The 16,823-nt window shown below is 37.1% G+C and overlaps 1 protein-coding gene across 1 annotated transcript; it reads right to left on the bottom strand.

Annotated features, from left to right (window-relative positions):
• Positions 1-604: 604 nt before the first annotated feature.
• LOC123677695 (period circadian protein) lies at positions 605-16,023 on the bottom strand. Its single transcript, XM_045614375.1, has 22 exons — positions 15,786-16,023; positions 15,399-15,479; positions 15,184-15,338; positions 14,421-14,531; positions 13,861-14,006; positions 13,562-13,757; positions 13,242-13,454; positions 11,353-11,538; positions 9,884-10,047; positions 9,698-9,817; positions 8,175-8,321; positions 7,837-8,078; positions 7,637-7,777; positions 7,431-7,578; positions 6,007-6,222; positions 5,805-5,946; positions 4,161-4,438; positions 3,836-3,955; positions 3,267-3,431; positions 2,474-2,638; positions 2,273-2,413; positions 605-1,066 (listed from the first exon to the last, which is right to left on the bottom strand). Exons 1-22 carry the CDS (start codon positions 15,863-15,865, stop codon positions 986-988), a joined length of 3,438 nt encoding a protein of 1,145 aa, XP_045470331.1. The 5' UTR covers positions 15,866-16,023; the 3' UTR covers positions 605-985.
• Between the last annotated feature and the right edge of the window lie 800 nt (positions 16,024-16,823).

The raw sequence follows: 16,823 nt of genomic DNA, 5'->3' as shown, positions 1-16,823 counted from the left end.
TGTATATTAATGTGGAATAGGAATAGTTATTTATAATACAAGTGCAGAAGGCATTGATATTCTTCCACGAGTTCAAAATTCAAAAACGAGCCACGAAGTGGCGAGTTTTGGAATGAACGAGTGGTAGAATGAGCCTTCTGTACGAGTATTATACATTATTTTCTCTAATTCATTGCATTTTCATTGAAATTAATGAAATATTTCCATAAATATAATTTAGTGATTTTTGCATTGAAAAATGTTGGTTGGCAGAACTGATTTCTTTAAGGCAGATTGATGAATTGACAGATAAAGCACAGAATACTAAATATAAAGCCGTGGCGGAAAGTTCGGAGTGCCAACATATAATAATAAAATATAACCATGAAAACTGTGCGTTTCTGATATATTCTCGCACGATTTTGTTCTACAAGATGTGGAAGAATGAACGGAATAACCACAGAATTGGAGAAAAGTTTTACCGCGTTTTATATCACTTTTTGAATAGGTCTTATAATTGACCCAAAACACTGACACATTAATTCTTGGTGTGTGTCTTACTTTTTGTTTGGTTTGGTGGGTTCATTTCGATACTTTTGTAAAAATGAGTTAGACGACAAGAACATTTAATATTAATCAACAAGTTTATTCATGGTAATACACCTAGCATACAACTTCTGTCGTTTTTCCAAAAATTTTTTTTGGAAAAAACCTGATTATCCAATTCCCGGAGCTTTGTACTTCAACATATTCATTTTAACTGATACAATAACACGTCATTCCTTAACACCTCTTATAAGTGATGACCGAATATGAAAAGCTTAAGATATTGATACAACATGATAATTAGGAATAAACAATATTCAGGTAATGCTAAATTTGTAAATACGATGATTACATGCAAGAAAAACTAAAAAATTTCAAAAATAATGCATGGAATAGTATTAATTCTAAGTATAAAAATATAAACGCGTTTTCAATCGAGAAAAAAATCCTTCAGATGAATTTATTTATCGGGCAGTGGAACTGGTGCGTCCTCTTCGTAGATCATCACTAGCGAATTGTAAGATTTCTTCCTTTTTTGACACTGAAAAAAAACATAAAACTCATTATCGGACATAAGTTTGAAGCAGGTAATTTATTCTAACGGGTGTTTTTTTTCGAGGTATATAACTTTAAGTTGGCATTAATGTTCAAGATGGCGACCGATTTAACAGCTGTCAAGTGATTTATTCTCAGTTTGGTTTGGCAATTCATCATGAATAGACTCACGCCTGAACAACGCTTGCAAATAGTGCAATTTTATTTCGAAAATAATGGTTCTGTGCGGAATACGTAACGCGCACTACGTCCATTTTATTTTGTTTAGCGATGAAGCGCACTTCTGGTTGAATGGCTACGTCAACAAACAAAACTGCCGCATTTGGAGTGAAGCTAATCCTCAAGTGTATGTCGAAACACCGTTACATCCAGAAAAACTGACTGTTTGGTGCGCTTTATGGGCTGGTGGAATCATTGGTACGTACTTCTTCAAAAACGATGATGGTCAGAACGTTACAGTCAATGGTGATCGGTATAAAGCCATGATTACTAACTTTTTCATTCCTGAATTGAACAACCATGATGTCCAGGAGCTGTGGTTCCAACAAGACGGCGCAACATGTCACACAGCTCGTGCCACAATCGATTTATTGAAAGACACGTTTGGTGACCGCCTAATTTCACGTTTTGGACCTGTGAATTGGCCTCCATCTTGTGATTTAACAACGCTAGACTACTTTCTGTGGGGCTATGTAAATTCATTGGTCTATGCGGATAAGCCACAAACCCTTGACCATTTGGAAGACAACATTCGCCGTGTTATTGCCGATATACGTCCACAAATGTTGGAAAAAGTCATCGAAAATTGGACGTCCAGATTGGACTACATCCGAGCCAGCCGTGGCTGTCATATGCCAGAAATCATATTTAAAATGTAATGCCACAAGATTATCTTTTGGATAAATAAAATTCAAGTCAATCGAATAATCCATCGTTGTTTTATTGCAATTCAAAGTTCTATAGCTCTAAAAAAAAACACCCTTTACTATTATAGTGTAGTGACTCTTTACTAGCCCGAGAGATGTCGTCTCGGGCTGCGCATCTCATCATGCTGCGCTATGGAGATGGAAGGTGTATATGGCAGGGGACACTAAGGCCTTACTGATGATTCTATCAGAGTTCCCGCGAAATGGAACATCGCAAATTTCTGACATAGAGGGCGCATTTAAAACCGTTATTTTCATCAACTCACTTTGGAAATGTTGGAAAAAGACGGCTCATCACTACCGCTGCTGGATGCTAAACCATCGTCATCCAAGGAAATTTTCTTTTCCTCTCCATCCATTTCCATCTCCAGAAACAGCTGATTCAGTTGATCATCAACAGCTTCAGGCTGCAAAATAATTTACATTGTAATGTTTCGATACAAGGTGTTAGTGTTTCTGTCAGTCACCTGTTTCATCTCTTTTAGAGCCTTGAGGTCAGCCTCCAGGATGTTTTCCATATCGTTGACAGCCATTTGGTATCTGTAAATCAGATCTGGACTGAGGGACACAGCTCTGAGCCATGGGGGTTCTCTCTTCTTGATTGGAAAGTTCTTGTTTTTTCTCCATGAGTTCTGCAACAGAAAAATAAAATTAAACCTTTTTGGCACATTGTTTGATAAGTGGAGGTGTACCCAAAGGGTCAGTTTTGCGGCCCATATTTTTTCATTAGGTTATAAAATCGAACATAAGTCAAATCAAGGAAACGAAATATTAGGTCAATTGGAAAGTCCCCGGTCTGATGCACAGATGGCGGTGCTAGTATTGAACCAATATGATTTTTAGTCAGTACCAACCTTCAAACGATACGTGTCAAAATTTGGTAGCAGTCCGACCATTAGTTTGTGAGATATTACGATGTGAGTGTAACTACTTTTGTTATTTGAAAAAAGATGGAAAAAAAAATCGTATGCTGATAGAATATTGCTTTTTGAGGGAAAAAAATACAGTTGAAGCAATATTTTGGCTTGATGAAGAGTGTCCGGGTTCTGCACCAGGAAAATCAACCATCATTGATTGGTATGCTAAGTTTAAAGGTGGTGAAATGAGCACCGAAGACGGCGAACGCAGTGGACGTCCAAAAGAGACTGTCAGTCACCGACGAAAAATTCAAAAAAGTAAAAAAAAAAATTTTTGAATGACCGCAAAGTGAAGTATATCGAGAATTTTCAACCAGAGGTGTTGACTAAAAAAAAATCTTACGTCATCACTGGTCAAATTCTTGACATCCATAGTATTCGAATCGTCATTAGAACCAGAGCCGGTGTCTGTCTTCATATAGGAATAGGAAGAAGAGTAATAGCTGCTTCCTTCATCCATTGTCATGCTATCACGAAAATCGTTATCAATTTTTTTTTCATCTTTGCTCTGAAATTAAACAAATTTTTGGTATTTTATTTTTGATAGTTTAATTATTTTCAGCGAATAATCGAATACTGTTTCGGTTTTTGAGTTTTAGGTATGGAATATTGACCAAAAGCTTCGATGTGTTTCATCATGACTGCAATATTGGCGAAACCGTCATATACAAATAATAATTTTACAATTAACTTTCATTCTTGAAGAGAGTTTGCATTTTTTTTTTGTTTGAATAAACTAATAAATCAAAAATGTGTGGATAAACAATTGTTTATTAGAACACAGATTTCTACAATCACAAAATATATCAAAGGGAATGCCATTCATTGACCTAACTTTTTCTAATTGATAATCTTGCCAACCAATTACAACAATTTGCGTGTTTTCATTAGGATCAACTCTCAAAAACCGACCTTTGTACTCATGGTGTAACTTTCCATGTTACCATCACCAGCAGTGGCACTAACAAGAGGCGAACTTGGAGAACACACTGATGGTAAGCCTAAATCTTTACGAGAACATTCTGACAGGGCCTGCAAAAATAAATTCATTTGGTGCCGGAAAATGAGAACATAATACATATAATGTATACATGTGTTGAGTTCCATTCGAAAATATCCAACCTACAACAAAAATTATTTCACTCTGTCCATCGAGTAGTGAACAACGACGTTTTTATAAACGATATGGTAGGCACCAAAATGTGTATTGAGTCGACTTAAGGCTATTTGCACTCACCTTGTTGGCAACACTGGCTGAAGCAATAGATCCCAAGCCACTTCCTGGTTCAGCTTTGACGCTGTTGGCTTGAGAGGCAGATCTTTGAAATTGAGCGTTTGTAACACCGCAGGTTTGACTTGACTGAGGTTCCTGGTTGTTTGTGGGGATTGTGATGGTTTCTTGAGCTTCTTGTTGTGGTATTGGTATTACTGACGGGTGTACAAAAGGTACTGGAAAGCACATGATTGGTTGGGGATCAGCAAATATAGGGTATACCATCCCAGGTATATAATGGACTGAAAAAGAGAATATTTGAGGTTGAGGATTGATTTTCTTTGGAACAATTAGAAGTATAATGAGTTCAATTCTTTTCTGTTGGCATTTGATTGATAATAAACCTCTTTGAACTTTCTGAGAAAGAACCTCCCAAAAATATTTCTTCCAGAGAAACACAAATTCATTTTTAGCCAAACAGACCATTTTGAGAAATAATCCTGAAACAAATCGATTTTTTATTTCAATTTACCGTATTTTAAAATAATAATCTAATATACAGGGTGAATTACTTTCGAGTAATGACGTCACCGTCTTTTTTTTTAAATGGAACACCCCCATTTTGTCTCAATTTTCCGATTACTCTAGCTGAGCTGATTCCAAAAATGTATCACATGTTGATTCTAATTGGTACAGGGTGGACAAAAATACAATAGTTTTGTGTGTGCTCATAAAGTAACGCATAACATTCTTTATTCGTTAAATTAACAATATTATCAAAAATACTTATTGTCTAGCAGCAATTGGTTTGAATGTAACACCCTGTAGTTTGTTACATTTTTAGATTAATAAAAATGGGCTGTTTCCAAACATGTTTGGTACTTGTGGTCTAGCAGACAGAATATGAAAGAAATTATTTCTTATTTTTATACATTTTTATTAATCTAAAAATGTAACAAATTACAGGGTGTTACATTCAAATCAATTGCCGCTAGACATTAAGTATTTTAATCAGCTCAGCTAGAGTAATTGGAAAATTGAGACAAAATGAGGGTGTTCCATTTAAAAAAATGATGGTGACGTCATTACTCGAGAGTAATTCACCCTGTATATTAGATTATTATTTTCAAATACGGTAAATTAAAATGAAAAATCGAGGTGTTTTAGGATTATTTCTTAAAATGGTCTGTTTAGCTAAAAATGAACTTGTTCCATACTTTACGGACACAGTGTTTATTAGAAATGTCAGATGAAAGGAAATTATAAAGAAAATAAAGGTGTTTTTGCAGAAGAGTAAAACTTTGCTTTTTGAGGAGATAAGACAAGACAATAAAGTTGAAATAGGCTTTCTCATAAGTAACTACTCAGAAAGCTATCTGGATATGGTTTATTTGATGTTCTTATATCTCTCTTGGAGTCTTTTTCAACTAATAGAGATCACTATATTGAATATGAAGGTTTAACTCGTTTACGTCGACCTCGGGCGTTCCTCAGGGCTCAAATTTGGGACCACTTTTATTTGTTCCTTCGATCGACGAAATTTCAGAAATCATTTCTTCACATAAATTACTTTTTGCCGGTGATTTTAAGATATTTAGAGAATAGGGAGCAAGGTCAAAAAGATCGAGTGTTTTAGCTCGAACTTAGACGACAAAACTTCAAAATTACCTGGGTTTGCTGGATGTGGTAGGTAATAAACAGGATACATCCCGGAATTGTATCCTGTTCCTGCCGTTGTTGCAATGTTATTGATGTCTGGGATATGGATTGGCGCCATAGAGAATGGTGGCCACAGGTTCACATCGTTCATCTGTAGAAAAAAAAAATTAAATTTTTGATACATCCACTGCCGTTGAAAATGCGCACTTACCACTTGTTGCTGATAATTCACATTAGGCGAAGCGTTCATGACATTTTGTGGAGGTATGGCTGTGTTATTTGGCGGTGAATTGTTGGAAGGAAGATCTGGCGCTCCTCTGTTGTTTGTTGAGTTCATTTGATGCTTGTGTTTGGACACTTTAGGGTTGTCACCTTCACAAGAATGGGATCCTGCTCTTTTCACGCCTTGGACGTGGTTTGTCGTATTCTGGAAATAGGAGAAGGCGTAATTGTAAAGGGTGTTTTTTTAGAGCTATAGAACTTTAAATTGCAATAAAACAACGATGGATTATTCGATTGACATGAATTTTATTTATCCGCAAGATAATCTTGTGGCATTACATTTTAAATATGATTTCTGGCATATGACCGCCACGGCTGGCTCGGATGTAGTCCAATCTGGACGTCCAATTTTCGATTACTTTTTCCAACATTTGTGGCCGTATTTCGGCAATAACACGGCGAATGTTGTCTTCCAAATGGTCAAGGGTTTGTGGCTTATCCGCATAGACCAATGACTTTACATAGCCCCACAGAAAGTAGTCTAGCGGTGTTAAATCACAAGATCTTGGAGGCCAATTCACAGGTCCAAAACGTGAAATTAGGCGGTCACCAAACGTGTCTTTCAATAAATCGATTGTGGCACGAGTTGTGTGACATGTTGCGCCGTCTCGTTGGAACCACAGCTCCTGGACATCATGGTTGTTCAATTCAGGAATGAAAAAGTTAGTAATCATGGCTTTATACCGATCACCATTGACTGTAACGTTCTGGCCATCATCGTTTTTGAAGAAGTACTGACCAATGATTCCACCAGCCCATAAAGCGCACCAAACAGTCAGTTTTTCTGGATGTAACGGTGTTTCGACATACACTTGAGGATTAGCTTCACTCCAAATGCGGCAGTTTTGTTTGTTGACGTAGCCATTCAACCAGAAGTGCGCTTCATCGCTAAACAAAATGAAATGGACGTAGTGCGCGATACCTATTCCGCACAGAACCATTATTTTCGAAATAAAATTGCACTACTTGCAAGAGTTGTTCAGGCGTGAGTCTATTCATGATGAATTGCCAAACCAAGCTAAGAATAAATCACTTGAGAGCTGTTAAATCGGTCGCCATCTTGAACAGTAATGCCAACTTAAAGTTATATACCTCGAAAAAAAACACCCGTTAGTTGAGTTAGAGTGCGGTTGAGTTGAAGATATCAGAAGGCAGTGCATTCAATATTTTGCTTGAATATTTGAAAGTTTTGCCCCAAATGGGAGCCACGCTGCGCACCACTGTTCGGAGCTGTTTAAGAGAATATACAGTTTTTTTTCCGTCAATTTTTGACATGGATGCAACAAGAATTCATCATACACTTCTGAGCCAAAGAAACCGTCAACAAGCGTCAAAAATTCTGATGCTACTCACATCTTTATCTTCTGGATTTGGCGTGTCATGGCTAAATGTCAATTTGTCCGCTGCCTTCTCTTTGGCGCAGATCCTCTTGTTCTCTCTGGTTGTCGATCGATTATCCTTATGTCTCTTGATCATAATTTTTTCCATGTCTTCGTTGTGTCTATGGGATGAGATAACAATAAGAAAACTTTCACCTCGGATGGAATATTTTTACTCACTGGTGAAGGATGGCTTCTGTTAAGGGAAGTGGCATGAAGGAATCACTTGATTCGGCACTTTGTGTTCTGGATTCCACTGATTGCAGGATACCAGCACTTCCACTTCCGGTTGTGCTATTTTGGACAGGTGAAAGGCACTTTCTGAAAAAAGAATTATTTTTTGAGATAACGAATGGTGCAAAAAGATAAATAACACTCACTGATTGTGTGTATTATCAACAACAAGAGGTGGTGTTTTTGGGTCGAAATAGTTGTTGGCCATTATACAAAGTCTCTCGTCACTTCCACCAGAAGCTGTAGTCTTTGGTTTACTCTGGAAAAACCTTTCGATGTTTTCGTTATAGTTGAGTTGATTGTAGCTTGGTGGAGTCTCTGAGGAAGACTTGCTATCCTCGTACTCATGGTGGGGAGATATTTCTCCAAGCATCACGGAATCTCTTTCCTGAGAGAGTATTCGCAATTAAAAAAAAAATTAACAACAACTATACGAATTTTTTTTGTTCCAGTCAAAATGTGTTAGAATGGGTGAGATACTAACCGATACTGTGAGGTCAGAGTCATTTGGTACTTCCAATTGGAGGCCGCATTTCTTCACTTCTGTCATCAAGGACTCCATGAAATTGGCAAGGTCTTTGCAACGTTTTGAAACTTCGGTCTTAGCCACTTCTTTGGGTCTTGCAATTTCCTAAAAAGGGAGAAAACAAAAATTATTTTACAACTAACGACAAGATTCAACAAGATTGAACGAAATTGGAAGGATATTCAATCGAAATACAATGGAATAGGTACTCTGTCCAACTTGCAGGCTGGTATCAAAGTATTGAGCTCACAAATCATCGATTTTAAGTGGCGATGAAACTCTACTATGGGTACCAGGGCACTGTGAGGTTGAAGGAAATGAGAGAGCGGACGAGCTTGCAAAAAGTGCATCAAGGATAAGACCTGCTGGACCTGAGCCTTTCTGTGGTATAGGAAAAGACCAATACAAAGCTGCGGTCCAGCTATGGGAGTTGAACAGTAGGACAATCCACTGGACTAACACTCCTAGACTTGCTGATGCAAAGAAATTCGTGAAGATTTCACCTACTTACACCAGAAAACTCCTGAAGCTGTCACGAGCGGAGCTTCGGGTGATGGTGGGACTGCTGACGGGGAAATGTCGGTTCAAACATCATTTGTACCGTATGGGAAAGTCAGCAGACGAGATTTGCAGGCTCTGTGGATTGGAAGTAGAAACGGCTGAACACTTGATATGCAAGTGTCCAGAGCTGGCTGGCCTAAGAACCATTCACATGGGCAAGCCGGTCCTGGATACCAGAGAGGTAATGACCAAGGCCCCTAGGGAGGTTGTCAATTTTATTAACGTCGTTGACGACCTCCCTGGGTTTCTATGAATGAGTAGGGTAGTGAACAAAAGATCTGCATGGTCGCAGTTCCCGGAAGCAAAACGACCCCAGTTCAAATAAAAATAAATAAAATAATAAATAAATAAAGTGGCGATGAAAACTCAACGAAATAAACCAGAAGGTTTTTTCAGTCTGGGTTTCCAATTACTGAGGAATTAAACGAAAAGAAGACTGACAATACTCTTGCCAAAAGAGAAGCACAAACTCCTTTCACTGACCCAGAACCTTTCTGCGGTATAGGTAAAAGTACCTACAAGAAAGGGTGAAGGAAAAAACCAAAAGAGAAATCTTCCTGAGTTGGATCATTCCAAAAAGTTTATTCGAAACTGTGAAACAGTATCTGGATCTTAGCAAGAATATGCCACACCTCCTTACTGGATTCCTTATAGGTCATTGCCGCCCCAGGAAGCACCTTATGAGAATGGGTCTAGACTAAAATGATATGAGTGCAGATTCTGTGGGTAGGAGGAAGAAACTCCAGATCACCTGGTGATAGAATGCCTCGCCATTGCTAGCCAATGTAAATAATGCTTTGAACAAGGAAAAGTAATCTCTTTGAAGCCATCCCAGGTATTGGAGTTCTTAAGACTAATGGCAAGAACAGCTCTAATGGGAGTCACAATATTTGATCTTAAATCTATAATCTACAACTTACTTTGTTGACTAGCTGATAAATTTCGCCTTGTATTACTTTAGCGTTCTTCCAAACTTCATCGGAGATGAGCTTTTTCTCATCATCTTTAGCAAGATCGAACACATCTGGGTTTTTAGGACCCTACAAAGAATTTGAAGAAAAAAATAATTAAAATTCGAATTCCAAAGTTATAATTTTGAAACTTACCTGTATTATTCTATGCAATCCAATAACAAATTCCAATCGTCTTGACCACGGGTTAACGAAGCTAGACCACTTGGTTTCAACCAGGGCAAAACCGCCATTTTGTACAGCGAATCGATATGGTTTACTTCTGAATACCGATCCAGCAATTTGACTCATCCTCATTACTAAATAAGTCAAAAATGATTATTTATTTTAGGGATTTATTAGGGATATTCTCGAACAACAATCTGCCAACAATGCCTCTTTGAGAATACTTCGGGACAGGAAATTGGCTCAGTAGCTGATCCTACTGATCGTAACTCATGAATGGTTGAGGTGCTAAGTTAGAAAAATTTAGCAGAAGATTCATTCGAATCTACATACCAGTTAGCTCAGGTGTTTTGCAATATTTCTTGTAGGACATAGTGCACTAAGCTCATGGTTCAATAATCATGTAAATCAAGTAAAGAGTGTTTTTTTAGAGCTATAGAACTTTAAATTGCAATAAAACAACGATGGATTATTCGATTGACATGAATTTTATTTATCCGCAAGATAATCTTGTGGCATTACATTTCAAATATGATTTCTGGCATATGACCGCCACGGCTGGCTCGGATGTAGTCCAATCTGGACGTCCAATTTTCGATGACTTTTTCCAACATTTGTGGCCGTTTATCGGCAATAACACGGCGACTGTTGTCTTCCAAATGGTCAATGGTTTGTGGCTTATTCGCATAGACCGATGACTTTACATAGCCCACCAGAAAGTAGTCTAGCGGTGTTAAATCACAAGATCTTAGAGGCCAATTCACAGGTCCAAAACGTGAAATTAGGCGGACACCAAACGTCTCTCAATAAATCGATTGTGGCACGAGCTGTGTGACATGTTGCGCCGTCTTGTTGGAACCACAGCTCCTGGACATCATGGTTGTTCAATTCAGGAATGAAAAAGTTAGTAATCATGGCTCTATACCGATCACCATTGACTGTAACGTTCTGGCCATCATCGTTTTTGAAGAAGTACGGACCAATGATTCCACCAGCCCATAAAGCGCACCAAACAGTCAGTTTTTCTGGATATAACGGTGTTTCGACATGCACTTGAGGATTAGCTTCACTCAAAATGCGGCAGTTTCGTTTGTTGACGTAGCCATTCAACCAGAAGTGCGATTCATCGATAAACAAAATAAAATGGACGTAGTGCGCGATACTTATTCCGCCCAGAACCATTATTTTCGAAATAAAATTGCAGTATTTGCAAGCGTTGTTCAGGCGTGAGTCTATTCATGATGAATTGCCAAACCAAACTGAAAATAAATCACTTGACAGCTGTTAAATCGGTCGCCATCTTGAAGTTATATACCTCGAAAAAAAACACCCGTTATTTGAATATCCTCTAGACGGTTGGTTTCAAAAGGTTAGGACATTTTGGAGGATATTTTGAGGAAATTTTTCATTCGTCGATTTGGGAAGTTTATGTATTTTACCTGATTCGTATACTTCTTTGAGAAACGGCATGTCTTCAGGATGGTAGAAATCGAAAATAGACTTTCCAATTATGTCTTGTGGCATGAATCCGAAGTTTGTAACAATATCCTCGTCCACATGACTGAATAAACAATTTGGGGTGTGCTTCATGCCGAATTTGGTCGACTTCCTCTTTTCCTCAGGTACTGAAACCATAACTGAATCAATATTTTTTACTAAAGTCTTGAATGAGCTTATAATTCGAAATATCTGCCTCATTGAAATCTAGAAATTCTGCGTTAAATCCAAAATGAGCGAAACATACACTCCGCAAAAAATTAACGCACATTATGGAAATCTCAAATTTATTCTATAACTGAAGGTGTTCTCAATGAAAATTATTTTCATCAGAATTATGCATGCATATGTTATCCACTTTCAACGTTTTTCTTCAATACAGATGTTTTTTCCCAGCAGGAATAAAAAAAGATGAGATTATCAGATTTTGAATGTATTGGCTCCATTCTGAAATCAGTTGTTCTCGATCAATTCTAGTGATCAATAGTTTTTCTTTCGTTTAATTTTCTACACTCGATCGCTATGCAACGCGAAACACGCAATTTGACCTAAGAGGAATGTGCCCAAGCGGTAGTTTTGCGAGAAGAAGGGTGGACATACACAAGAATTGCAGAAAGGTTAGGAGTTTCCCATATAAGTGTGTCCAGAATGTTGCAGCGATTCAGGGAGACAGGTATGAATGTCCGAAGACCAGGACAGGGTAGACCACGGGTAACAACTGCCATTCAAGAACGTTACTTGAGAGTTTCTTCGTTGAGACAACGGTTTGCAACCGCTCACCTCCTTCAAAATCAGCTTGAGCAAACTCATGGGGTGCAAATTAGCACTCAGACAATAAGAAATCACCTCAGAGAATATGATTTAAGGCCTCGTGTCGCGGCAAGAGGCCCAGCTCTTACCCCAGCCCATCGAAGGGCGCGTTTGGATTTTGCGAGAGAGCATTGGGAAGAGGATGATTGGGAAAGAGTGCTCTTCACAGATGAGTCTAGCTCTAGATTCTGCCTCTACCATTGTGATCGACGTTCCTTTGTATACAGACGTCTACATGAAAGATATGCTCAGTGCAATTTCCTGAATACTACTGGTTTCGGGGGAGGATCGATTATGGTATGGGGTGGAATATCTTTGACTGCTCGCACAGACCTAGTGATCGTTGATAATGGAACTATGAATGCTGATAGGTATATAAAGAACATTCTTGAAGAGCATGTAGTGCCATTTGCCCCATACATTGGTGAAAATTTCATTTTTATGGACGATAATGCCAGACCCCATCGTGCGCGCATCGTTCAGGAGTACCTTGAAGAGGTTGAAGTCTCTCGAATGGAATGGCCAGCAAGAAGTCCAGATCTCAATCCGATTGAGCAGGTTTGGGACAACCTCAATAGAAGGCTGAGAAGTTCAGAAAATCATCCAGCTACTCTAAATGACTTAGGAATCCAAATCAGAGAAATCTGGGAAGGATTAGATCAGAACATTTTAAGACCACTCATTTTGAGTATGAATCGTCGTTTCCGAGCTGTTATTAACTTAAGGGGTGGAAATAATAAGTATTAAATCACTTATCAGCATTCCAGTATTTTGGAAATTGTTTATTTCTCTTCTTTCACATAAGATTCGGTGAAATCCTGAATTTTTCTTCCATTTAATGTGTCTTGTTTCGTTCAAAACCTTCCCGAGAGAACATAAAAATAAGTTATAAAGTCAATGTAGAGTTAACTTTCATTAAAATTGAGATTTTCAGAATGTGCGTTAATTTTTTTACGCAGTGTATTTTAAATTTTTGATAAAATTTTCTTGTCCGTATCAGCCAAATCTTCAGTTAACTTACTTGAGTAAGGTGAACGAAGAGGCACTGCAACAACAACTAGAAACATGCTCGAGTTGCTATCTGAAAATCTGTGATCTGGAGCGTCTATTACTCTCTTGAAGGTCACTGTTAGATGGAATGCTTGATAAGACACGGACTTTTCCACAACACCGAAGCCTGAAGATTTCAAGCCCCTGTATTTCCTCAAACAGATGTAAAGAGAATTTGTCACATCTGAAATTGAGAATTAAGTATATGAGATGAGTTATCCATAGGAAATAATTTGATTTCAACAGGCATAAAATTATTATTATTATTATATCTTGATTGAAATGACTCACCTTCTAAATTAACCAATGGTAAAGCAATTCCCATTGTGACTTGACCAGAAAAAGTCTCTCTGTCTTTCGGATGAACGAAATCTATGAAAGACCTACCAAGCCACATTTCTCTGGGGAAACCCAACACTGGAGTTATGCTTGATGTTGTATATAGAACAACGCCATCGTTGATGGAAACTACACAGCAGAATCCATTCTGAAATGAAAAATTCAAAGTTGTTCACATCCTACCAAATGTACGAATCGTCTTTATTTAGGGAAATTTTTTTTTCGGAAATAAAAAAAATATATTGTCTTACCTCTGGTTGAAATTCATAGTTTTTGTCTGCTGCTGATACCTCATCAGTTTCGTTCTCGTCTACTTCGAAAATAATTTCAGTTTTATCTTCTTTTTTTGCTTTTTCCTCTTCATCAGTATTCAGATCTTCTTTCTCGTTCGCTGTATCTAATAATTATTACATTTAGTTATATTTACAACTTTTATCAGCTGAAGCTAGTTCAGAATATAACGTATCATTCAGAAACCTCAAACTACGAACTAAAAGTGAAGTGCAATCTATAAATCTTGAGTTTTTGAAATCACTACAAATTCTTTGCCTCTCATAATCCATCAGCTAATTGACTTAATTATTTCTCAGAATTTAGTATCGATATCAATAGAATATTCTGACAAAAAATAATCCTATCAGCTATTTCTTACGTTACCTCCTAGAATTTGTCTGGACCTGGAACCACCCCTTGCAGAACACCCCAAGATTTATGCGATTGCGGAGCAAATAGAAGCTGTTAAAATTTTTTTTAGCACTGTCCGAACGTAACTTTTTATAAAGTACAAGCAGATTCTCGCTTATTTCATTACCTTCGTTTGAATCAGAATTTGAATTGGAATGTGTTGGCGTTTCATCTGTGGTCTTCCCGTTATCATCTTCGGCTTCTGTTGTCACTATTCTTGGGATGATGATTTCTGCATCTGCAGATTTTAGAGTGATTATTAATATGTTTGTTATTTTCGGTATGTATCAAATATGCTCAATAGGTCCAGAGTCTGGCGCTCAGATAACATCGCCAGTGTCATACCACTTTTTTTCGTATATTCTAAGCTTCGAACGAGAATTTTTTTGCTCCGATATGTGATAGTGGATGAAACTAGAATTCACCACTAAACTGCTGAATCGAAAAGACATTTAAGTGTCCAAAGCGACTGAAATGTTAAACAACAGCTGGCAAGGTTTTGGCATCCATATTTTGGGATGTGCGTGATATTTTCTGCATTGAACATCTTGAAAAAAGGTAAAAATATCAACTGTGAATATTACATAACGTTATTGGATAGATTGAGTGCAGAAATTCAGAAAAAGAAGTCTTCAAATTAAAAAAAAAAATTCTCCCTCTCCGAGACAATTCTGAACTAGTTGCGCTTCCAAGTGTTTGACCACTCAGCTTATTCCAAAGGTTTGGCCCCCACTGGCTTTTCGCAGACCTCAAAAGAATGCTCCAGGGAAAGAAATTTGGCTCTATCTGAATCTGAATAAAGTTAGAATTTTCAAGAAAAAAAAATGTTATATACTGGTTAGGTCTAGGACTTATTGAGTGAAGTATTACATTGAACTGTATGAACATACCGGAGAAAGGCTGGTCATTCGATGTATCCTTTGAATTTTTTTCATTTTGCAAGGAAGTGAAGTTGTTTAAATCAAAATTATTAGTTGTTGATTTGAGTTTTTTCTTTTTGTGTTCTTTATCCTTTAAACGCTTAGGAACTTGAGTTCCAGTATCACTAAAATAATGGATAAAAATTGAAATATCGTCTTTTATTTCAGATAAATGATATTCTTACCTGGTATCAGGAATAGTTGTACCACAGTAACCACTACTTCTACTAGAATTGCTCCCACTATGTCTAGACTTCGAACTAGCACTGAAAGGAATAAGAATTTGACATGAAAAATACAAATATTCACCTTCGTAGATTTCTATTTTTTTCCAAATATTTTTATGGATATTTTGAAAACTATTCCGAATAACGCAACAGTTAAAACAGAAAGTCATTCGGAATCGAATACTTAATTATATCAGAGAAGAAAAAATAAAATTTTATTTTAGGAAAAATTATTTTCATTAGTACTAGAGTCGAAAAAATATTTTGCTTGATTGGAATAGACTTGAGAAAAGTTTAATTGGCACTCGAACTTGGGAAATCCCGTATATGAAAAAATTGTCTTACCTTCGCTGTGAATTACTGTTACTATTGGAATAACCAGAATCGGAAATTTTTGTATCTCCAGTTCCATTTTCAGATTCCATAATAGGCGTATAGCCACTTTCTAGTAGAATGTTTTTGCTGTAAAAGAACACGAATTGTTTTATTGTAATCACTAATAAGTCGACTAAATAATAATTATGGAGGTGATCATTCACAGTTGAGGATAAATCGAAGACAAGGCAGTAAACTTATTTGGGATAGCTTTATATAACTCCAGGGGTAAGAAAACGTGACAGGGAAATGCACAATGGAGGGGATAAAATATTAGGATGATATCGTGTTAATTTACCCCTTTATCTGCTCATTTAGATTCGAAATGCCAATTCTCCCACTTTCTTCAAAAGTTCACCCCTCCATATGTACCTACATCCTGCGCAGCACAGGCCTAGGAAACGGATTTTCCAATAATTAATTTTAAATGGTTATATAATGGCAACACTGTGTATTGCTTTTTGACGTTTCTTATGTCATTCGTGCTCATAGGTTATGCTATTTTATCATAGGAAGATACACGTTTCTACAACGTTTAGAAATTGTTGCAATGGTTTATCAAAATCAGTGCTCATTTCTTAATACTGAGAGAACTCATGAGAATAATTGATTGGCGGTATTATTCAGTTAATTTTAACAATTTCCAAACGTCGTTGAGGCGTATATCTTTCCATAATTAAATGACAACTTACTGAACACAAATGACAGAAGTAATGTCAAAAAATAATACACAGAGTTGCTACATCATAACCATTTTAAATTGTATCATTCCTATTGGAGAACACTTTACATTGGGTAACATAGTGAAGAGTAAAATTCTGCGATATTGATTTAAGAGAAATAAAGAAGTGAGGAATCAATGGAATTTTTTCTGGCAGACTTTCGCAACTTTACATAGAATGCTATTGACTAAGTGAATAAATCACAAAGGGTATTGAATTTGTACGATTACTTTTGTGGAATCAGATTTTTATATTATGAACTAACTTTATTGATTGAAGTAGGTAC

Source organism: Harmonia axyridis, chromosome 4 (assembly GCF_914767665.1).
Source record: "Harmonia axyridis chromosome 4, icHarAxyr1.1, whole genome shotgun sequence".
In the NCBI taxonomy this organism is placed as follows: Eukaryota; Metazoa; Arthropoda; class Insecta; order Coleoptera; family Coccinellidae; genus Harmonia; species Harmonia axyridis.
Note: the sequence above shows the minus strand (reverse complement) of the source record. Positions and strands in the feature narration are given on the sequence as shown.